Genomic DNA, 24,786 nt, shown 5'->3' on the forward strand with positions numbered 1-24,786 from the left:
GCATCAATATTTTTGCATGAATGAAGAAGAAAAAATGAGTGATACAGTATATCCGAAGGACATTGTTTGTTATATGCTGTGTTTATCCTGTTAGCATGAGAAAACAGGCAGAAAGTGGTGTTGGAAACTCAGGGAAATCTCAGAGGGAAAATTGATGTTTTGGAGAGAAACTGACCTCCTGCCTGCCCACTTGATATCACTCTTTTGAATGCATCTCTGTAAGATACCCATGTTAGGATTTAACAAGTGAATGGGGTTCAATACTGGTGCTAAAAAATACTACAGAAGAAGGTTGACATTCAAAGCTAGAAACAAAACTCATAATTCAATATATAGGATGCTTCTGTTATGCTGAATTGTAAATTCCTTATGCCCAAACACAGGATAACAGATGGGGCTGGACGGTGAATACAAGGCTGGTCTGTAGGTCAGATCTGGGACACAGACCAACTTTGCACACTGGAGCCAGCATGCACACACAGCATGATGTGCCCATGCTGGACCACCCCACATGCTGGATCCTGTGCATGGGCCTGATCTGTGAGTCCTGAGCTGGTCTGGTGGGGTGCCTCATGCAGTGTGTCTTGGATTGACCCCCAGTACCACATGCAGCCCATGCCAGCCCCAGTGTGCACCCCCAGTATGTCTGTGGGGCCAACCTGGACTAGCTCTGGAGCCAGCACACAGGGATGGTCTGGCATAGGCATGGCATGCAGTTCTTGGGGTCAGTTTGAAACCCACAGGTTTGACAGCCCCTGCCCTACCTAGCATAATACATATTCATGCTAGGTAACAATTTTTATTTTGTTCGCTTCACATCTTCAGGCATCCAGGAATTTGTGCAACAAGAGTTATTTTTAAACGGAGATTCTATCCAGATAAATGACTAAAACAGTGTGGCTGTAGGATTACATTTTTGTGTCTCAGCAGTTTCTCTGTTCAATAAGTCTAGTTCTAAAATAATATTTTAACTGCCATCCCAGCAAACTGAGCCTGTACTCTGGGAGTGAACTTGCTTTCCTTGGCATCACTATCAAGAATTATTGAGCCAGCCAAATTACACTTTTGTTGACACTACTGCAGGCTCATCGTTTTCTGTGGGTTTGCACAGGTACAGCATTTGTTAACAACTTAACTTGACTAGCACATGTTAACAATTCAATTTCATGATGCACAAGAAGGAATAGAGTCCTGTTGACTCTCTTGGTTGTACTGACTTCTGCAGGTCCAGCAGGATTAGAAAGAAGTGAAATTAAAGAGGTTTAGTTCTGAATATCTACATGGAATGTGTCTGTTGCATAAGTAAGGGACATATTTATATAGCGATATTTAGTAATTTTACTACCAACTCTTTTAGTAGTTTTCAATAGGCCTTTACTATATACATGTGGCTTCTGGATAGAGACTCTGACGTTAGCAATATGTGATCCCAGGCATTACAGTTACTCAGTGAAATGCCTGAACTGGTGTTATGTTTTGCTAATGGTAACTTTTAGTAACTAGGCTTCCATTGGCCAAACCTCAACATACTTGTATGAAAAAGCATGACTTGAGTAAAGACTCTCAGATCCAGTGACCAAAACAATATAGTTATTAAAGACAAGTCTGAACAAATATCCACATAGCTGAGGTAAAGCTGACCGTGATTTTAACAGACCAGATCTGAACTTCAATATTATACAAAACACCTGAGCAAACACTTATATACTACCTGTACCCAGTGTAATATGCAAGTTCACTTTGCAAGCTTTTAATTTTATGTTGGTGAATAGTGACATTCTAACTACAATATCAGTCATGACAATGCACCTATTGTCTTAGTATTGCTCCTGATTGTATTAATATCACTAGAAATGAATAATGTACAGTAGCTTGTGAATATTTGTATTTTTCCCCCTAATCACTTTAGGCTTTAAAAAGAAGTTTCTCTTTTAAATTTGTCATCTACAGTATCAATTCAATCTTTTATGTCTATTCCAGCTTGCTACCTTAGAATTCCCACCAAAGAAACTCTTTGGAAACAAAGATGACCGAGTGATTGCAGAACGACGGAGTCACTTGGAGGTAACAGTACCTTTTTAAAAACTTTTGAAAGGATATTTAAGTAGAGTTCTGTCTGCTTGACCAATGGGAACCATTTCCATATGGTAGAAGCTAAACAGTCTACTTGTGTGAAGTTACTTATTGCTTCATTTAACACAGGAGATGGCAGCAGTAGATTGCAGAATTATGAAACAGGCCTATAAAAAAAAAAAAAAAAAAAAAAAAAACAAACCAACCTTCTTCTCTTAAAAAACCTGCATCTTTGGAGTTGATCATAGGAGATGCATTTATTTAAGCGGGAAGATATGGATGAGATATGTGTTCATTGTAGACAGATGGTCTGAATTTTAGGGTGAGGCTGTAAAGAAGCTTCCTCCTTTAAACTCAATTCATTAACTGGCATACGATAGGCATATGATATTTCATCATAATTAATCCATCAGAATATCTGGAGATGAGGCCAGCAGTTTTTAGACATCATTAAACTTTATTTGTAATCTAAGTTTCTGAATGTACTTTATTCATAGTTTTAGAAATAAGTTTGATTATAGCTGTATCAATGGTTGCTAATGATGGTTTTCATATTGATTTGTTGTGCTGTGCATACAGTACAGTTCCAACAGCCAGCCTCTTCTAGCAATCCTACCAGGCAGCTCCACAGTCTATATTTCATTATTAACTCATTAGTTACCAGGTTTCTCTGTGGTGCTGAGGATAAGAAAATGGTAAAATCGGTACTTAAATATGCATTACTAGGTATCACTTTTCAGTCCTGATAGTGGGGTTGCCAGTGGGGTTATTCATTATATCTTTTTCATTAAGGTAATAGCAAATTAAACTCAGTTTGGAAAAAAGAAAAAATTGCATCCTACTCTGTACTATTTGCTTTATATTTTTCCTACATCCTGCAGCATTTTTCTGTAGACCACAAACAAATGCATCTTCCCATTGAGTTTGGGAAGACCCTATATGCGATTATAAAATTTAATGTTTTCTGTTTCATGTTCTTCTAGAAGAGGATTAAATACTTTTCATGTTAAATCTGTGGTTGCATTCCAGTCTCAGTACAAAAATCAATTTCCATATTCTTATCTCACAACAGAAATGTAATCCTTTAATCTTTCAGAGCCTTCATTGATTTTATTAACTGATTTATTGTAATGTTTATACCTGCACATTTACATGTTCTGACTGCTGCATCATGGTGTTTTCATCATAGTCCTATAGTATTTATACATGCATGCATCTTTATGTGTGTATGCATTTATACTCACTTCAGTTAAGTTATAAAAAGCTTATTACCTATATATTGTGCAGCCAGTACAGTAATGTCTGGACACTATTTGCATAAATACATGCTAGAAGTACACAGTCTCATATCACTCGGTAATCCCTTATTAAAGAGAGACCTCAAACTCAGAGCAACTGAGGAGTTCAGTGGCCAGAGAGAAATAATCTATGGAGGCCAGTTTCAACCAGTTACCAGCACCTTGTCAGGAAGAACCAGGCTATAGAAATTTCTGGTATTGTTCCATAAAAGTGGGCTAACTTCTGGACCACCAGTGACACTATATTTCATTCATTATTAAGTTGTTTGCTAGATGTTTCATGACTTTCAGTGACTTTTCACAAATCTCAGCACATTAAACAGTTTCTGAAAGCAAACGGGCAATCCACAAAACATGGTAATGTAACATTCTATGAGCCACCTACTTCGTCTAAAAGGTTGGCTGCTATATTATGTACCAATTGACATTTTCTTGTGGCCTTCAAGGCTAATCCCAGATAGAGTGCATTTCAGTAGCCTAATTTAAAGATGATAAATGGCTTGGATAGTCTTGGCAAGGGTTACTGTTTCTTGGCCATTTGACTAGGGATTTCTGACAGGGGAACTGAATGAGAATAAAGACTGGAGAGCACACTGCCTCAACAGACACATGACAATCATCTGGTTCCATTTTTCCATATTCAGCTAGCTTTCATCCATATGCATACATCTTTCTGGATCTACAGAGAGCAAAGTACCAGCTCTCTGTAGATCCAGCTCTCTGTAGATACCTGAATTCAGTGGGAGGAAAAAAAACCAAAATGGAGCTGATAGTTTTCAGCATATTGATAAGATTACATTCCATAGTTTTTCAAAATTGCCAATTGAGGCTGCAGGGCTGGTGTTTTCCCGCTAGCATACATTGTTACAAATATCCACAGGCTCATGTCATTTCACCTGGATAACTGGGAGTTAATATAAGTTTTTTAGAAGGATCGTAGACTGTTTCCCAGCAAAACCAAAATTTATATTCAGTTCAAATACCCCTCCTGTTTATTGGATAGGAAGATTAGTAAGAGAGTGATGTAACCATGGATGTATACTATTGTCACAATGTTGCATGAACTTGAATTTTGCACGGTCACTAGCTGAACTGCAGCATTTTTCTCTGATGGATGAAAATCAAGGCTGATTGCTGTTCTTATTCATTACTCAGATGCCTTAGTTCCAGTAGTATTGTAATCTTGCAGAGACTGTCACTGTTTCCTGGACTATTTCCATCAAGGACAGGATAGTAAGACTCTAGTGATTAATCACATTCAATTAGTATCTTGTCTCCAGTGAGCAGCAACAGCTTCTTTTCAGAAGAACACAAGTTTTAGAGGGTATATTTAGGTTTTTCTTACATTTTTTGACTAAATTGACGACAAAAATCTAAATATCTTAGTTCACTGCTGTCCAACAAATCATTGTGTTGTGTCTTAATTAAGCTGTCATGTCCAACGAAGGTCATCCATTTGCCGACAAGAATTGTTTTCTTGAATCAACAATCAGCGACTGTTTGCAAGATTTAAGCTTACATCTGTTCCAAAACAGTGAAACTTCTCAAAGTGGAAACTGTCTAAGGAGTAGAAAAGACCATTTTGCTTTTATTTTGCCGGAACCTGGATCTTTGAAAACTTGATATAAAACTCCTTCATTTGGGATTGGGTAAGAGCATAAAGACCCAGCACATTCTCATGTAACTGAAAAGGCTCCAGATACCTCCCCCCCTCACCAAATTAAGGTCCTTGTGATTGTGTATAAATGTGGTCAGCATGTAAATAACTTGAAGTTGCATATTTATCCAGAAAAGTACTTGAAAAGTACAGAATTTTTGCAGGCATTTATTGGTAAGATAATTAGGGCCTGGACACGTGATAACCTCCCTAGCCACTGGTGTTGGAGCACGGGGGGGAGAGTGGACACAGGATATTTAGCACTGCACTGATGTAATGTTGTAGAATCTGGGGTATCCTGGGCAAGAACAATTGTAAAGTACACCGATATAAGTTAAACCAGTGTAGGTTTTCTGCATTTGCAAACACCCTGGGGAAGCTATTTGTTCAATGTAAATAACCAGTGTATATAGTAAACCTGTTCTTCTGCTGCCAAGTCCCTGTATGAGTGCCAACTGCAGCACCTACTGTGATAACTGCTCATCTGTCTGCTCCAAATCCCAGTGTACCTTACACTTATTTATATAAGTTCACAAAACTGACATAAATTTCACCATTGTTAAAATATCATAGGTCCAGGGAAATAAATAAAGGGAAGCTCTGTGTAACTTACTGGTATAATTTGGAGAGTGTGTTTTAGAATCGTTAGTATGCTGTATAATTGTAACATAAGGGTTTTGACATTTACTTTGCTAATATAAAATGCAGAACTTTTCAAATAGCCTCCACCACTCACTTGGCTATATTGAATTACTATTACTTAAGCTTCCACAGAGAATTACCTTTACTCCCAAAGACCTGGAGCTCCTAATTGTATTTAAAATTACCTGCGGTAGACTTAAATTCTTGATTTTAACAGTAAATGCTCTATTTGCTGTCTATTAATTCAGTGTTTCATCAGAGACCTGTTGCAGGGTAAAACTCTAAATTAATTGTTCAGCAGTTTAAAGACAGTAATTTCACTTTCAAGCCAACCTTGCTTGATTAAATCCGCCTTAACTGAACCAGCCAAGAATTCTGTTGATTAAAGTTAATGAATAGAAGTTAGCATACATTTATCCTTTCACGTAATTAGGCATCTGAAAGTAAAGTTATACTGTCCTGTTTTTGTTTATGAAACTACAAATGATGTTATATACTCTTCTTCTTTAAAGAAAACTTACAGAATCTCCAATGTTTAAGCAAAACGTTTTTCAATATATTTAGCTGTTACTAGTAGAATCCAGTTGCTTAATTACTTAGGTAGTTTAAATTTACTCTGGTTATCAAAGTTCCCTGAATTCCCAAATATTCCTGCCCCCACATGTCTCTGTTCCCTAAATGCCAAATTCCCCTAATTTTTTTTTTGTCTCTTAGAAATGCAGTTTCTCTAATGTACTTTACAAAGAGAATTTAGTATCCTCATTCCGTTGAGCAAACAGGAAAACTTGAAGACGTGAGTAACCTGTATCACATGGGGTGCATCTACACGTGATTTACTGTGGACTTGACTAATTAGCTCTGCGGTGAAGCGTCACCATCTACATATGTGCTGGTATTAGGATGCAGTAAATGAATTACCTCCATCATAAGACTGTGACTTATGGCAAGGACTATGTTACTGTCAGGGACAGTACTATCTTACAGCGGAGTCATTTACTGGGAAGAAACACATGTGGACAGTAACCAGGACCATAGCATTTTGAGCTGGGATGGAGCAAACCCAGGCTGGCGGCAGGCTTGAGGGGGATCAGCCACACAGGTCTACAATTTTGGCACTTGTGCCCGAGCCAGCCCCCCTTCTGCCCAACACCACCACCCGGATGCCTAAGCCTGCTGCCAGTCCCGGGCTGCTCTGCCCCAGCTCAAACTGCCGACTCCAGTGCAAATTGCATTGGAATTTAGTAGCTCGTGTGGATTCATCCATAGATAATTAATAAGAATCACATATGTTTCCTGAAGAATTTGACTCAACTTCACAAAAGCTTGTGTTCTCTGTAGATCTTATTTTGTTAGTCTATAAGGTGTATATCTATCCTAACTTCTTATTTGGACTCTCTGTCCAAAATCTTGCTTACTATATCAGGCTACCTTCTCTACTTCTGCTGTGACCCAGGTACTCAGTGACCATGATGATTATTGTAGCAGCATTCCAACCATCTGTTAATAATTGTCTTCTGCTATTCTCTCTCATTGGGATCCTTTTCCCTATTCTGATTGCTCCAGTTTCTCAGTTCTGTTTATCTGGAGCAAAATAAAGCTAGAAAAATATCCGATCAGTGGAGTGTCCACAGGCAGCACTTCAGCCAGCAGGAATCTGTTTGCTTCCTCTACAAAGAGATGAGGAAATAAGTGAGTGCCAAAAATGTTCCAGTGTACCAAAGCAGGTCCCTTTAAGCTCTGAAAGAGTACAGGCTTCCATCTTTCTTCAGTTATTTTTTTTTCACATTTATTATTTTGTGAACCTCTTCAGAAAATAGTCGTTGAGACTCAATTTACTTAAAATTAATAATACAGTTGTTCTTAACCTTCTAACTTCTTGGTGCGGGCTGATGGGTTTTCTATGGAAGGCAGTAACTACCTAATTAAATTATGCCTACAATATTCTTTGAAGGCTAAGAAAATTATCAGATTACCCAAAACAACTGAGCAGTCATATTGCCAGCTTGAAGCAGTCAAAAATCAGTCCCCCAAAATATAATTAAAAAGAGATGCTGAGAGTGCTGTCTTCCGTTTTTGATCATTTAAGGTTTTTGTATGCAGCCACGAGGCCAGGCACTTCAATCTTATTTATAGAGGAAAGCTGAAGTTCTGATGTAAGTTGCATGACTTCAAGAAAAAAAACATCCAACATTGAGACCTGTGGAAAATATAATTGACAACCGTAGAATATCCAAGTAGATTTATTTATTCTCAAAAAAATAAATCTAAGGTAAAACTGCATCTCTTTGTTCCTGTATCTCTTATTCTGCTCTAATCAACAATGAAGTAGTGCATGCTGACATTTAAATGTCATCATTAGGTTTTAGAGTCAATGCCCCAATCGTATAAATAAGGGCATCTGAGTTAACTCTAAGCCATTGTCTGAAGAGGTTTGCAATGGAGTCTTTTCACACCCAGTGAACATTTTGACATTTTCTTTGCAATTATGAGAACTGCAAAATCTTAAAATGAAATGTTAGATCCTGTAGCATTTGAGCTTGTGATGAAGGCTGCCCTGATCCATTAGATTGGCTGCTGACTCACGGCCTTCCCACCCCTAGTCTGCTTGCTAATTGAGCCAACCTAAGTCACATTATTTACAGGTAAATACAGAGGACTATTTTAATATTAAACAAAGAAAATAAACTTGTTAATCAAAGTGAAGTGTGATAAATAAAAATTGCCTTTTTCTGTTTGATTTTCATGTCACTGAAGCCAGTTACAAAGAGCTGTCAAAACTGCTGATTAAAAGTCAGTTGAAAGTGATTATTAAAAGAAAATTGTTAGATTTTCAGTGATGAGCTTGCAGCACCTTTTTTCTTGAATTATAAGAGCTTCTTAAGAAAAACTTAAAGCTAGCTTCCTTGTTAACCAATTTCTTCCAATTTGAATGTAACATGGAAGCATGTGATAGCATGGAAGTAACTATTTCTCTTAGAAGCAGCTGTACCAGGCGGACTTTTAAAGATTTCTAAATTTATTCTGAACCCCCATCCGTTCTCATGAAACCATAACCATTGTTGTTCTCATGCGGTAACTTGTTACCCCACCCTACATAAACAAAATGGAACCTGTGACAACAGTACAAATGTACCAAAAACTATTTATTAAATATACAGATTGTTCAAAAGAGTGTTTATGATGATTTGAAGAAAATTTAAACTTGTTTTAGAGTTTCAAAACGTGAATGAACAATTTGCTAAGTCTGCAGTTCGCACTCTTTTTAAGCTAACAATTACTTCCAAAAACATTTCCTAACTGTTTTAACTAAATATTGCATTCCTCACAGAGCAGCAGTGATATACTGTGGTACACACAAACAAATTGCTTATAATGTTCATGTTTCCCGGTTTTGCACTCATCTGTCCTTGGACAAAAAGCACAATGTCCACTCATACTTCCAGAAGGTTCCACTGGGGTGCATTGTGGCAATTTGTAATTTAGGGCACTTGTACCAGACTTGACAGACTTAGATTACGTGTATCCATCATTCTTCATTTTATTTGTCTGTCAATCAACTGTTCTCCAAGCTCCTGAAAAAAAAACAACCCATCTTCCTAAATGTGATCTTTGCTTCCAGTTTGCATTGTGGCCTAGCCAAATGACAAGGCTGGCAATATCAACCATATCCAGCATATTGATTTTCTGTCTGCAGGTGGTCATACAGACTAAGTGATCAAGGTTATCCACACCACCCTTTTTTTTTATTGTAGTCATGGATGATGTCTGCCTTTCTTTGCTCTCCACCCACGGACAGGTCATGGTGCATGCTTGACAGCAACAGCACAATTTTGGACTGCTTTGGAACATAGGAAACTAGGGTGAGTTCCCCATCAAAAGCAAAAATGGATGGAAAAGTTTTCCTTCTTTGATTTGCTTGCATTTTGCTTGGGATATCAGCCTTGTTTTTCCGAATTGTACCCACATAGGTCAAGTTCTGCTATAGCAGTCTTTCTGCCAGGTCAGTACTTGTGAAGAAACTGTCGCCCACAATATTCCTTCCAATCTTGTACCAGGGATGAACCAGTTTTTCAGTGACCTGGGTACCAAGATTACTTTGGCATGGAGCTTCTGGTTGCTTGCCCAGGTAGATGTCTCCAAACAGGGGGAAGGATGTTGCTGCATCACAGCACCACCAAATTTTCAAGCCATATTTGACAGGCTTGCTGGGCATATACTGTCTGAAGGGACAGTGACCCCTGAATGCAGTGAGTAGCTCATCAGCTGTCAGGTGTATTCCTGGAATATACCATTTCCTGAACTGTTCCACAAATTGTGTCCATATATCTCCAAAGGCAGCACGCTTGTCAATGGCTCTCCTTTCCTCACATGTCAGTTTGTTCTCAAATCTCAGGTAGTTGGTGATTTGATGGAATCGTTTTAAACTAATGGTGGCATGGAAGAAAGGACACCTGGTACGTTGCTCCCACAACTTCTCCAGTGCCTCATGACCACCATGGTATAGACCACTCAGCAGTAGGAGGCCAACGTAGGCTTTCAGCTGTGTTTCATCCAGCTTTTTCCACTCCTTTCTATTTTCAGGGTGGCTGCCATTCCACTCTCTGAATCTTCTTTCTGCCTCTCTGTTTGTTTCTCTTATAACAGTCAGGATATCTTGCGAGAGAAACAGGTGGAATGTTTCCACCACTGAGTCTTTATTACTTTCTCTTGTTGCCCCAGCACTTTCATGAACTATGTCTTGGCTGTTCTCCAATGATGTATTAGCTGTGGACTTCTTTCCCGCACTCTGCCATTCCTTCCTCTAAAGGTGTCATCATTTGCAGTGTTTCATGGGGGTGGTGGCAGTGGTTCTGCTCCACATCCTGCTGTAGTTTTCATCGGTCTTCCACAGTGGCCCTGGGCTGGTCCTCTTCCCTTTCCCACTGGAAGTGTTGGCATCAATTCTGCTTGTGGCACCAACTCCTCCTCGCCTGAGCTGAATGAAACTTCCATAGACGCATGGACTTCTTGCTCTGGACAATCTCCCATGTCTGGAACAAAGTCAGCATCCTCACTGCCTTGGGATAAGATTTCATCAGGGGATGTGTTGCTGTCATCTCTGGTTACCTATGCAAGACATGAATATGTGCTGCCTTCTCATCCTGGACTGCAGAAAGAAAAGAAAAATGTGACTACTGCTGAATGCATATAAATAACAATCAAAGACAAGCTTGTGTCCTCCTGGGCACAGAAGCCAGAGACCAGCATCCACCCTTTTGCAGGCAAGCCAAATGTGGGTGGATGTTGTTTGGAGACCACGTGTGCAGGAACTTATTGACAGCAGGTAAAAGGGGCATGAGGGGTGTCAAGCCCTTACCATTGAAGGGAACTCCATAATGTATGCTGTATTGCAGAATGATGTTGTTCTGTTTCTTCTCTGCTGCCCCTTTGTTCTTTGTCCTCACTTACAACAAAAGCAGGGCAAACTAGCTTGTATATTATGAAAGGGGCATGAGAAAAGAGAGCAAAGGTGGATTTGGGTGTGACAAAGGGTTGGGTGGTTGTTGTTGTTGTTTTAGCAAAGGGCAAGGTGTTTTGATGACCTTGCAGCCTGCAAACAAAATGGTTAGCAAAAGGGATTACCACATCTTCTGCAAAAGCAGAGTGGAGGGTGGCTATCCATTAGTTACCATGGATATCTGAAGTGGAGAGGAATGAGGTGTGAATAAATGCAGACCTTTCAGATGCATCCACCCGAAGTGGTCAAACAGGTCTAGGTTTGTCATTTATACAGAAATTGCATTGGGGTAACAAGTTACATTAACATAGGCTTGGGGGAAGCCATATGGAAAAACACATTCACACCTGGGGTAACATGTTACCCTGGGCAGTTTTTCATCCACAGAGAGCAAACCATTAATGTAAGCTGGCTGTTCTTTGGGGATATTGTGCACTGCCGTGCCAGTGACAATGTTCTAAAAAGAAAGAAATTAAAATTAATTAACTTTAAGATACTGCACAAAATATGTGTCTGGGGTAGGAAATTACCCCATGGGAACGTATAAAGGTTAAAGAGAGATGAAAGCTGGTTTGTTTGTTTTTCATTATGTATGTGCATATAAACCTGATTTTTTTTTTTGGTATTAGAAAGGTAAACAACTTTGGGAATTTCTAAAGCTCGATTGTTCCTGTGAAAGTGCTGGTTGCACTGGTCTCAGACCTCCTTTTAATCTCAGAGCTTCATTTCCATAAATGCTGTGCTGCTAGTTCAGGACTCACGGTTTATATTTCTGATAAATGAAAAATTATGTAGTAGGGCACAAAGAGAAAGGACAGTAGATTCCAAAAGACCCCTGATATACCAAGACATCATAGACCCCTGAAGTATAGCAAGTGTTTAAGTGTATCAAGGATAATTGATTGTTTTAGCGGTATAAATAGATTTGCAGTATGTTGAAAAAGTATTCTAAAACAAAAATAGTAGTTTGATGTGAAATGTTTCTCAGCCAAAAATATTTTAGTGCTGGCATGTATGCAGGAAATAAACCCTATAAAGTTAGCCATTTTGAAGCTATTTATCTTACCAGCTTCATAACTCTCAGTGCTCCAACAGTGTTGGCCAAAGTACCTGGTACATGCTTTTGAAGTGGCAGCATTTAAAGTGCGATTTGTAGGAGCTGTCAGCAGTAAAGGGATTAAGCAATTTAACACTTATGGGTGGCACTGTCTTTTGTGTCAGGCACTGTTGGCTTCGAAAAGTCCATGAATTTTATCAATTGATTATATTTAGTAGTTCCAAATAAGACCCAGACACAAAACACTTGGATCCTGTACATTAATTTGCATGCAGTTTATGAAATGCATCAGGAATAAATTCCTTTGAGCTTTGCCTGGAGTCAAAACAAATACAAAATAGTGTTGGTAGGGAGAATAGTAATAGTTTGTGAATGAAAACCAGAAGCTATTTTCTAGACAAGTTCAATTGAAGCCTCCTGTAACCACCTACTTTCCCTCTCCCAGCCCCCAAGGTCTACTGGATTTGAATGTATTGTTAACAATAAATAGCTTGTTGGACTGATTCAATTTATACTAGTATTCACTGGCTGTTTCAAAGTTGGGGCCAGATTTACAAACCTAAAGCTACTTTTGTCTAGTAAAAATCCCATTTACATAGGTTTTATGTTCCAATATAAGATTTCAGTTATAGTTTAAAAATTGGATCTTTCATGTTGAAGTACAAAATTAACTTTGTATTTCTTTCTTCTCCAGTATGTTGTTCTTCTCGAAAGGAAAATAAAAGATGCTTTTCTCTTTAGATGTTTCAGTACCAGCCAGTAGTCAGGGAAGGAGTATTATTAATGCTGATTAAGAAATTCAAAACTTGCAAAGTGATTGATTTTTAAACTCGGAGCTTCATTCCCATAAATGTTGTTCTGCTAGTTCAGGACGGATTCCTCTCCATCCCCATACAAATTGAGTTCAGTACTTGCACACCTGTATAGCTTCCCAATAATCCGCTCCCTATATTCTGGGTCTTGAGTGTATGAATCAAGAGAGTGTTCAACCAAGGACGGAGGGTCGAACTCAATGCTGTCCTTTTTCAAAACAAGCTTATCAGTCATCCTCCAGTTTTTAATTTCACCAAAGGAAGTTGAGGGTGATGCATGTCGAGTACTTAGGTAGCTGTTTGCCAAGGCCACTCCAACAGGACATGCTGTCACTGCTGGCCCAGGGATGCGTGGTAAATTCAATTCCTTTGTTGTTGTCTGTGAATAGATTTTGACGGGACTTGTTTTGACTTGTGCTCTGGAGGAAAGATTGATTTCCTTCACTAGCCAGGTCTGTTTTGATCTTTTTTTAATATGGCCTCTTACTTCTAAAAGCAGACTCACAGATTCAGCAAGTATATATCAGAGATGTTCTGTGACAAACTACAATATGGTTTTCATTGGAGCTAGTTAAAGCCAATGAATGTAAGCTTCATGGAGGTATTGTAAGAAAAATTAAATCCCTTGGATTTTAAATTAATTTCATTTATTGAATATATAGGAGAATAACTTTGCTATTTGTGAACTAGGCTGACTTGAAAAGTTAATTCAATTGACACAGCATAATAGTAATCCAACATGATATGTTTATGACACTAGACTTCCACAGAAAATTTTTCCAAATACCTATAATGGATAGTTTGGGTTTTGCAAATGTAAAATAGCAATTTTACCTTGAATTTTAACCAGAATCCCTCAGAATACTTTGTATATTTAAAAAATTTAAATTAGCATATTGAGTCAGAGAAAATTATGTTATCACTGTGGATAAAATCTGTTTCAATAAGACGAGCTTTTTTCTTTGTTTTGGAAATGTTGTCCTTTCTATTAAAAGCAGTAACACATTCACCCTGGTGCTATGCAACATAAAAGAAGATTCATCCTCATTTCAGAAAATTTCCAGTACAATATACAGACAGAAGATCTAGGCTAAATTATGGAAAAGTGGGCACGTCTACACATGCACTATAATGCACGGTAGCCTATTACAGCGCATTAAAGAGTCACAGGAAAAACCATGCTATTACACTAATGCACAATAAAATTAGGCTACTGCACACTGAGAGTTACTAAAAAAAAAAAAAAAAAAGCATTCACTTTTGCTACTGCATATTAGGGCAACCCCATTTAATTCATACCTCACATTAGAGGTACTAAATTTAATGCGTAGAAGCGAAGGCACATTAATGAATGCATAGATGCACCCACTGTCTGAATGCTGTAGAAGTAAGCTTCATGTGAGATTTGGTCACTTAAGAAGTTATTATCCATGGACTCTCAATAAGACTTAGACTCCGACATGTCCAAGTCACTGCTGAAAATTGGACTTAAGTCCCTTGTGTACTTCTGAAAACATCATCCCTAATCTGCACTGTACATAAATGGTGCATATGTCTCTAGCAGCTCTGGGCCAGATCCTATAAAGGAAAGTTCTGTGCAACTGTACTAAATGAAAAGAGCAGAACACAGTCTCCTGTTGTGTTATGCTGAGGCATGTAATTTTAGTGGAAGACTGGAGTTAACCACTGTCTCTTAAGAAAAATCATTGTATAGGCACCCAGAGTCACAGTATCTGAGCATTCAAATTAATTCTTGTGACTTAAAATGTGGGGGAATTGGAAATCAATGTATTCCGTAAGAGAGGCATTTTATTACTTCTTTTTAGGTTTTCATTTTATATTTCTTTCTGGTCCCTTGAGTAAGAAATGGAATTTTCCTGATGGGTCAGAGTTAAGGTGTGATGACTGTGGAGGAGTGTTAGAGACAGGAGACTGGGTTTCTTTTTCAAACAGTATTATTAATTATTATGGTTGCATTCAACCTAAGGGAAGCCAGCAGATAATGGTTTCTTAGGCAACACAAGCAGCTTACAGCACAGGCAGTGAAGCCGTGATGTCTTTTCTGCAACATATACCCTGTTCCACAAAAACCTTTTCTCTCTTTTCTTGCCCTCCTGTGCAGCCTCTATAACTAAAAGTGCTGCTTTTCTTTATTAGTGAGAGCACATCATAGCCATCTGAAGAAGAAGCATGTCTGTAACCAGGAGATCTTCATCTTGCAAGGGTCAGGGGTTAAGGTTGTGTGGGGGATTCTCAGGAATTGGTTATGTCCATTGTGCACAGCTGCATGTGGAATTGAAAGGGTGTTGTGGAAGGGAGGCCACTGTGAATGCATGTTGTGTACACGTAATGGAAGAGTGGTAAGGAATGCAAATTCAGGTTGAGCAGCAATTTTCATGATTTTCAGTGATTGCTTTGATAGGAAATAAGTATAAGCAGCTTTAACTCTGATTAGACCTAATCAGGAACTGAATAGCAGGGTTTTCACTAAAGGGAGCCATTCCATATTGTTTGGTTGTATTTTGTGGGGCTATTTAACCAAGCATTGTAACTATATGTAATTAAAGCCTACTAATTTGGACTGGATTGTCCTTGACGTAATATTACAATTAATAAAAGGGTGGCCTGAGGTATATATTTAGAAATGTAACAAATATTCATAGAGGTATGTCTCATCTCATTGATTTTAACATGATTTTTATAAAATTGACCATTAACGACAATGCTGTCTAGTTCTGTCGTTTTGTTATAACTAGGGGATCATTTCTGCTTGCTTTCTTTTGCCCTAGAAATAACATCCTATTGCCACTATATTCTTTGCAGCTCTAAGATTTGTTCTATTTCATATGAAATCACAACTGCCTACAGTGATCTCGGTGTATGTGTAGTAGCTAGATGTTCAGGGGTGTAGAGGTGATGCTAGTTACTTCCTTAGGTACCTGAAATACAGCTGAAGATATTGAATGTCACCCACCATAATCCACACATACTTTACGTGGAATTACTTTATGATATCTTCAAATGCTTTTCAAGGTAAAGTGAAAAAGAAGTCATGCAAGTGTGGGGTCTTTTATTTTAAAGAAATGTGGGTTAACCAGTTCTTGTAAGAAGCAACTTGAATGTGGTTAGGACTTTCTAAGTCTTAGGCAGGTGGAGTGGGGATGGTAGTCAGAGCATATGGCTTCTCTCGCCTTCCACCACTCTCTTTGCACCCTGGAATTCTTCCACCTTTTTTCTGTCTCCTGGCTATCTGCCATCTGCTCCGTAGACTAGTTTATCTCACCTACCCTGTGCTATTTAGCTATGAAACGACTGCATCAAGAAACACATTCATTAATGCGCCTTTGCTACTGCGCATTAAATTCAGTACCTCTAATGTGAGGTATGAATTAAATGAGCATTAGGTTGCCTTAATGCGCAGTAGTGAAAGTGAATGCTTTTTCTTAGTAACTTTCAGTGTGCAGTAGCCTAATTTTACTGTGCATTAGTGTAATAGCATGGGTTTTGCTGTGACACTCTAATGTGCAGTAATAGGCTACTGTGCATTATAGTGCATGTGTAGACATGTCCACTTTTCCATAATTTAGCCTAGATCTTCTGTCTTTATACTGTATTGGAAATTCTCTGAAATGAGAATGAATCTTCTTTTATGCTGCATAGCACCAGAGTGTTTAGGGGTACACTGGAGATCACACAAGGAGTCACTTCCATATCATTAAGGCTTCATGGCATCTAGAAGACCTCACCCCTCAAGTCTCACTCAAATCAATAATTCTAACTCACCCGCAGTGACTCCTAGGACCTTTCTGCACATGCAGATAAAGGCACAATGGGATCTAATGTGCAATCCACACAATTGCTTCTCCTGCCATGCCATCAGATGCATGGCAGGATGTGTGATCGTAGGATCGCAAATCATATTTCATCATGCCTTACTGCGCTGGTGAAAAGTACATTGGGAAATGGGCTGCCCCAGCAGCTTGGAGCCCTGTCAGCTGATGGGGCTTCCAGCTGAGGGAGCATGTGTTCCCATGGCTGGGAGCCAGCATCAGCTGGGAGGTCCCAGGCTCAGGGGTGCACATGAGGCCTTCCCCCAGCTGACAGTGCTGCCATGGGCTGCACATGCAAATTAAAGCTGGATAGAAACCACACATTTTCCAGCCATAACTTTTTAGCTGATTGGACCTTTTTAAGGCACTGTAGTTAATTTGCACATGTAGCCAGTCTAAATTAAATGAACAGTTAGCCAGGTAATTGTTAAATGCATGTAACACATGGGGGGGCTTAGTAATTCTTACTGCTTTCCCACTGTCACTTTCCATATGTGACCCAGAGACATTTTTATGTTATATTTGCCTAAGGAATAGCTAGTGTCTTGATTCAGAATTAAATCACTTGGCAACCTTTTAGCTCCATTCTTCTTTATGGTTACTTTCTCCATTCATCTCTCCACAATACCAGTGGCTGTGCCATCTGGGACCATCTGTTTGCTGAGTGTTTCTTTCTTCTCACTTCTGCTCATGTGCAAGGATGGAAGGCCAAGAGAAGAAGCCAAATTAGCTAAGTGTTTCAGACTTCAGTTCTTGAGAAAAGCAGTGAAACCTTTATCTCTATGACTCATTTTATGGGACCACTTTTAGATATGCACTTAACAAATGCAGTGTCTCCAGAGGGGACTGTTTCTTACCTGTGAGCCATTTATAGAAGACAAAACTTTCCTTCTCAACACATCCCTAGAGTATGTATTAATATATGTCTTCATTTCTAAATGCCATCTTTCTCTTCAGGATGTCTTTGGGAAGGAAGGAGAAGGAAGTTCAATGTTTTTGGTTTTGCTTTAAATTAAATGGTAAGAACAACATCTGGAAGGCAGAAGTTACGTGCCTTGGACAAGTTTGATAATAAACTAGTTAATGGATTCTGATTTCCTCAGTTATGTTGAATGCCTTTACAACTGAAAGAAGCATCGTGTAAGAAATCTGCCTTTTATTGTCATAGCTTAAAAGCTTCTGTGGCCTTCTCTATTCTTGATGTATGCTCATTGCAGGTTACACTCCCATAGCCTTTGCTTCTACATAGGAATGCTGTAATGTTGAGAGTACTCCCACTAAAACCAGCAGGGACAAGTTGCAGAGTCATATGTTACTCAGAATGAGAGAGGACTTCAGTTTGTCCCTTTTTCGAGTACATTTTTATCTTTCCTGTAGAAGACAAGATACCTTTATATGTTGTGTTGTATGAATAGTTCAAACTAAGATTTGATATATAACTTGCCATGAATAGTTCAAACTAAGATTTGATTTATATCTTGCCATTGAAAGATATAACGCTCATGTCAAGAGATCACATACATGATCCTGTTCTGAGCACCACTGGCACTTGCATTAAATGATGGTTCATTGACTTTTTTCAGATGAGCGGAACAAGAATTCTGTTTAACCACGGGTTAGTTTGTTAACATGCCTCCTCCACTGCCTCTTGCATCCCTGGGGTCCTCCAATACATTACTTATTAATAGCCTCAAAGCTCTTTTGGCACCTTTAAATACAGGTGCATGCTATATTTATTAGTGGTTGTGAGGTTTTAAGGAATTCCAAATTATACTAGAAAGCCTATTTAAAAATGGCTAGCAAGAGTGAGAAGGACCCTGCAGCTCTCAAGCCAATTTGGCTGGAAGTTTCTTTCACCTTCTCTAAGTACTATAGTTGGTAAGTTTTGAAACAGTACAGAGTTTAATGAAAAATCTTGCTCTTCTTAAGCTCAGATATTGGTCTCTGAGGCTGTCACCATTTATAATATATTATGAGAACGTCATTGAGCTATATTCCCTGATAATATGTCACAACCGAAAAGATAATAAGAACCCTTATAGATTCCAGAAAGCTTTCTTTATTTTAATAACTTTAAATTAAGTTATGGATTTATGTTAAAATATATAAAAATATGAGGTCTCCACACAGAGAAACAGTGCAAAAAATCATTAGAATGACATTGCTCTGCTGATGTATTGCACACAAGATGAACACTGGTCTACAGTTAAAGAAGTGAACCTATTAAAATATTAATAATTTTTAATAACTTTTTAAATGGTTACCATTGCACCATTCAGCTAATTAAAATTGAAGGAAAACTGCTCAACCCTGTTCATAAACGAGAAAGTTTCAGTCTTACAAAAGCTTTCTCAACTGTTTGTCCCCTAGAAGTGCTTGCAATGTAAGGTTAAAGCTCTGAGGCCTAAGTACAGATAGGTCACACAATACAGATTTCAAATTAGTCAGTCTCAGGCTGTGACAGGGTAGGACAACCTGAAAGTTCTGAATTATCACCTCTGAAATTATTAGCACAGACTTGTAATGTACATTAAACAAAGAGTATTTAAAAAGTACCTTAAACTTTTTTGTACTTAGTCATAAAGTTCCTTTATGAAATAATGTCCAATCTTCCTGAGTGTGTGTTTAGACCAAATGATTGATTATTCTAATGTTGTAAAAGCCTAAGTCTGTCTGTCTGTCTGTCTGTCTGTAATGCTTTATTCGCACTCTGATTGGCTGACAGAAACAGCCAACCAGACTGCTCCAAGTATGGGGGAGTGCCGCCATGATTGAGACAGAGGGTTCTGCAAGAGGCAGAACAGCGGCAGCATGGGGCATTAGGTGGCAGCACTTCATCCCAGCCCCCCAGGCAGTTGGCTAGTATATATTTAAAAGTGTAAAAATAAAGAAGATGCCCTGGTTACAATGCCAAGATCTCATGCTATCACCTAGCATTTAAACACCTAGAATTAAGATGATTTTGTGAACCTAGAATATAAAAGTTTGAACTCTCACAGGTAATTCGAATGGTATTACACAAATATTCCTCCATCAGGTGTATCTATTTTTGTGAAATGAAGCTACAGTGGCTATAATTTTTGTGACTTACGAATGCATAAGTGACTTATGAGTGCATAGGTGTATGTTGAAGACAACTGATTACTAAACTAAATAAGTCAGAACAAATAAATATTGTAATCTTTACTGTTTTAAAAGTATTTAGTGGCCTAACAAATAAAACAAGTAATAAAAACACACCATGAATATTTGTAGTAGTCAAATGTTTTGAATATTCAAAGCTAACCTTACAAGACTAGAATAGATATTCTTTAATCATGTGCATTATACACTTGGGGTATACCATGGTGACTGGGACCTAATGGCAACATAGTTGGCCTTAATTCACATGTAATGGGGGACATCAAAACATGTTTCACTGTACTATGGAATCTTCAATTTTATATCTGGGCAGAGATGTTTTAATTGTACTAAAGCAACAGCATCTTAAGTGTGAAAGACACAACACCTTCATACCGTGGTGCAGCAGCAGCACTGCAGACAGGCACATAAGTAGAGATGGGATTTAAATTGTATTTCTGGCCATAGTGGCCATTGATTGGGATGTTAACATGCAATATGAGGTGTGCAGTGGAAACTGCTGGAAATCTCCATTCAAAATCAGATTCTGTCAAAAAAATAGTGGGAGGGCAATGTTGGTTTCTGTTTTCCAACTCTCTCTTGTATTCATATAGCAATCCCTGTACGGATGTGGAAAAAAATTATAGTCACTATAGTTTCATTTCACACAAATATATATACCTGATTCAAGGATATTTGTGTAGCACTATTACAATTCCCTGGCTTAAACCAAAAATAATGTATTTACAGGTAAGTCTGGCAGTCAGTCATCTAGCTCGCACCGACCAAGGTAAATGCAGTTTGTTTTTTAATGACTGTGACTACAAATGTATGTACTTCTATGAGTTTCAGTCCCTGTAAAGGGGAATGACTGCAGTAACTTTTCAGCATGGTACTAAAATGCAAGCAGTGAACTTGGTTTTACTTTATTTTCTTGATATTCCTCCTTCAGGCTTTACTGGGTTGGAATTTTTTTAAGGGCCCTACTTTGTGAACTAATTATGACAAATGTTGACACTACATCTGTTGCCTGCTTTAAATTACCTCTTAGGCTGTTGGAATTTATCTTGAAGGCATTTTCATAATGACTTTTTTTTTTTTCTGAACACTAATACAACCTGTGGGAGATTTGAATAAAAAAGAAAACCCACCAGTCCTGCCAAGAGAATAGTTTATGTGCCAGCTGCTTTTTCATTATTCTGGTTTTTTTGAGTCTTGGTTTCTTTAACATTAATACAGCTCATTTCTTATCTAGATAAAAAGGATGTTTTATTATGGAGAAATTCTTAAGAAGAGCAGGTACCATAGATTTTATTTAGAGTTTCCTAAAATTGATAGTTTAAAGCTGGATGTTGCACTGAACAAACTAAACTGCACATTCCTCATGCAGTATTGTACTATTGTAGGAAATATGTATTTCCCCATAATGCATGATTAGTGTGTATTGTCTAGGGTTATCCCTTTTATCCAGTCTGCAACAGAGCAGAAGACTTTAGCCTTTTACTGTAGATACAGTTTTCCTTCTAGCATCTTACACGGCGTCTTTTTTTTTTTTTTAGTTGCTGTAGTATGTGTCTTGCTTGTAGGCCTGAACCTCAGCCTAACCAATACTATTTTTAAAGCAATGCTGTGTAGTTAAGCTTGGAAAAGGATCAGTTCCGAGAATTCAGAATAGATGTACTTCCTGTTTTATTTTGTAAGAGTAGTGTTTTTTGTGGTGAGACAGGAACCGTTGAAGTTGAGTTGGTACATGTGTAAAAGGCTTGTCAATGGAAAGCACAGACTGAAGAGATTCCAATTCTTTTGAACTTCTGAGAAAAAACAGGAGCTTCAGGAAAAGCATCCCACAATGCCTAGTCCTCTGAGGGTAGATTGGCCTTCTGACCAAAGTCATTGTTGATCCATTGGAGTAATCATTGAGGCAACTGAGTTCAGTTATCTAGCTCCCAAGCCTACTCTGTTGTTAAATTCTCTGCTTTAATAAACAAGCTGCAGCCTTGTGTCTCTGTAAGCCAGATGGGTCAAACTTAAACCCCTAAATTGGGTTAATAGCCTTAATATATATTTTGTATATATTTTGTCTTCCACCTTTCATTCATGCAGAAGCAATTCAAATGTTGCAAACACTGTTAATTCATAAGAAATATTCATAATGATCCCAACAAAACCATACTTAAAGGAAACAGCATTGGTTTTGTAAAAATCCTTTATTTATATCGTTACTGTTCACCAGTCGTCGTTTTCTAAGATAGAAATGGACATAATAAGCACAGCAATTGGTCGTTACCTTCTTGGATGTTTCTTGCGTTCTGTATTTTCTTTTAGCAGTTTGTGTACCACATTGGGAAGGCATCATCTGTACAGCAACATAAGAAATATATGCCATTTTTGCAGTTGATCCTGATCAAAATGTCCCTTTCAGTTGAATGACCATAGAGCTCAGAGGAGTAGAAGATTTATGAAGTTCCTTTTCAGCCATATTCAGTGAAATTCCTACAGAGTTTGTCTACTGTGTATACCTGTTGCAGAATTTGGTATTGGTAATTTTGGGCATCTGCTTTCAGAATATTGGGAGCCCATTCTTGTCAGCAAGTATTATTATAGGAGTAGAGTTAAATATTCATCAAGTTTGGGAAAAAGATACCATACATTTCCTTTGTATCGCCTGATCATAACACACACATTTCAGACACAAGTTTATGGGTACAGGATTGAATGTTGTTGATTACTGACCTTTGGAAAGTCCAGTTGAGATTCTCTCTTCTGTTACGTTATATTTTAATCAGCTTTTCAAAGCAGTTGCTGAATAGGGTGCAAAATAATTATTGAAAACATTATGACCTTGTGGTTTTCTTTCCACAGAATTACCTCAGAAACTTTTTCTCTGCAATGCTCAAGTCTCCATCCTCTCCATTACACATTGATAAAGTGGGACTCACCCTGTCAAAACACACCATCTGTGAATTCTCGCCCTTCTTCAAGAAAGGAGTGTTTGACTACAGCAGTCATGGGACCGGCTAACTGTGGTGCCAAGGATTCTTTATCAGCAGAGCAAAATCCAAACTGGTGCCTTTCATTATGTGCTGTGAGAAAAATGCAAATAAAAAAATAGTTTCCCTGCCTAGAAATGTTCCATCAGAAACTTTGCCAGTTAAAAACGGATATGCAACAAAGCTAACCCTCATCCTTTAACAGTTCTCATCTTTAGTGCCTGCCTTTTCTTGGCATGGGTTATGCAAACATTTGTTACTGCTACTTGCTCAAGTAATGACATACAAAAATTCTAATTCTCATGCCATGTTTGGAAGTTTGTCCTTTACGTTTGCTCAGACAATTCATTACGGTAGTGCAAGATTATCGCCTGATTCCTGAGGGCAGTTTTTGTAGCATTCAGTTTCTTTTCAGATTCTATCCAAACTGTTTCATCTTTTATTTTCTTTTTCTTTTTTCCATTGCATATTGTGGCATTTGAGTTGATCCTTACATTCTGTTGTTATTTATTTGTCCAAGGGAAACACAGATTAACTATTTGGCTTTATCATTTTTTTCCTAAGATTTAAAGGACCTATGAGTTGAATGTTTACAAAATATGTACTGCAGAGGACTTTAACTTCAACCCTGTAAAAGTCTTCCACACTTGATTATACAGAAGCAGAATGAATCACTTACCATTCATTTAAAAAAAAGCAGCAGCAATAGTAATTCAAGAATGAGGTCAGCATTTTCACATATTCTAGTGATGTGGAATGTAACTGTATACTGTGCACTGTTCTGAGCTCACAGTGATGCACAAACCTAATGCAAAATGCTGTATATTTTTAAAGGTGATTTCTTTGCTGTAGTGGAATTCTATCTTACCTGAATTTTAGTTGCACAGATACAAGGTTTTACTAATACTGCTTTCAAATTACTCAGGACTTGTTCAGAATTGCACATGTATATAAAGTATAGGTTTCATTTTGTATTACATAGATCAAAAACATTGCAACTGGAATGGTACATATACATGTTACATATAACAGTTGTATAAAAAGTGAAATCAAATAATTTCACTTATTAAAATGTATCATAAAACTGCTGGTGTCTTTACTCTTTATACTTATACAATTAGAACTGAAGCTTGAGTGTCCATCAACCTAAAGTTGTATTAGTTAAATTGGTCAATATGTAAAATAACCATACCTTTTAAATCTAACCTGACAGAGTTGGCAATATGTAAATAAGCAATGTAAATAATGAAGATGTTACTATGGTAAACCATAAATTTAAATAGTTAAAATACTGAAGTAGTTAAAATATTTATATTGAGTCATCAAGACTATGCCTAAGTGAACACTCCAGCCTAAACAAATGCAAATAAATAGACCTTATTAAAATAATTCTGTTTATCTTTTAATGGATATTCTGATTACAGAATAGATACCTTTTAAGTAAAATTTTCAACAACACCTGCATTTATTGCTAAAAATGATACAGGGCTAGATTTTTTAATGCATGTTTGTGTGTATGTCAGTGGGCATTAGGAATCAAAGTACCTTTTAAAATTCTAACCTAATTTAGACACTTAAGCTTCTAAATCACTTCTGAAATTGGGACCTAGGTTATAAGCCACTTGTGAACATTTTACCATACAGCTCGTTGTAAAAGAAGGAAGTTCTGCTTTTTTTCCTCTCTGCAGTTAGATCTTTTATATAGATAATTACTGCTGGAGAAGTTAAACAAAGAGGTTTTAAATGCCAATCTAAGGAGCATAATTTCTTGCATACTTCTTAAATGAAAGGAACCAGTATACCAAAGAAT

At 37.8% G+C, this 24,786-nt stretch overlaps 1 protein-coding gene across 4 annotated transcripts in view; it reads left to right on the forward strand.

The window, feature by feature from the left end:
• KIF16B (kinesin family member 16B) overlaps positions 1-24,234 on the forward strand; it is a 261,851-nt gene extending 237,617 nt beyond the window's left edge. For 2 of the 4 annotated variants that reach the window (XM_090051109.1, XM_090051128.1), the window contains 2 exons: positions 1,981-2,064; positions 22,849-24,234. In XM_090051109.1, the coding sequence (XP_089907235.1) occupies positions 1,981-2,064; positions 22,849-23,007 (243 nt within the window). In that variant the 3' untranslated portion in view covers positions 23,008-24,234. The remainder of the gene's footprint in view (positions 1-1,980; positions 2,065-22,848) is intronic. The other 2 variants (XM_090051118.1, XM_090051157.1) reach the window with 1 other exon arrangement.
• The last annotated feature ends 552 nt before the right edge of the window (positions 24,235-24,786 follow it).

Source organism: Crocodylus siamensis, chromosome 1 (assembly GCF_052110815.1).
Source record: "Crocodylus siamensis isolate JL-2025a chromosome 1, ASM5211081v1, whole genome shotgun sequence".
Taxonomy (NCBI): Eukaryota; Metazoa; Chordata; order Crocodylia; family Crocodylidae; genus Crocodylus; species Crocodylus siamensis.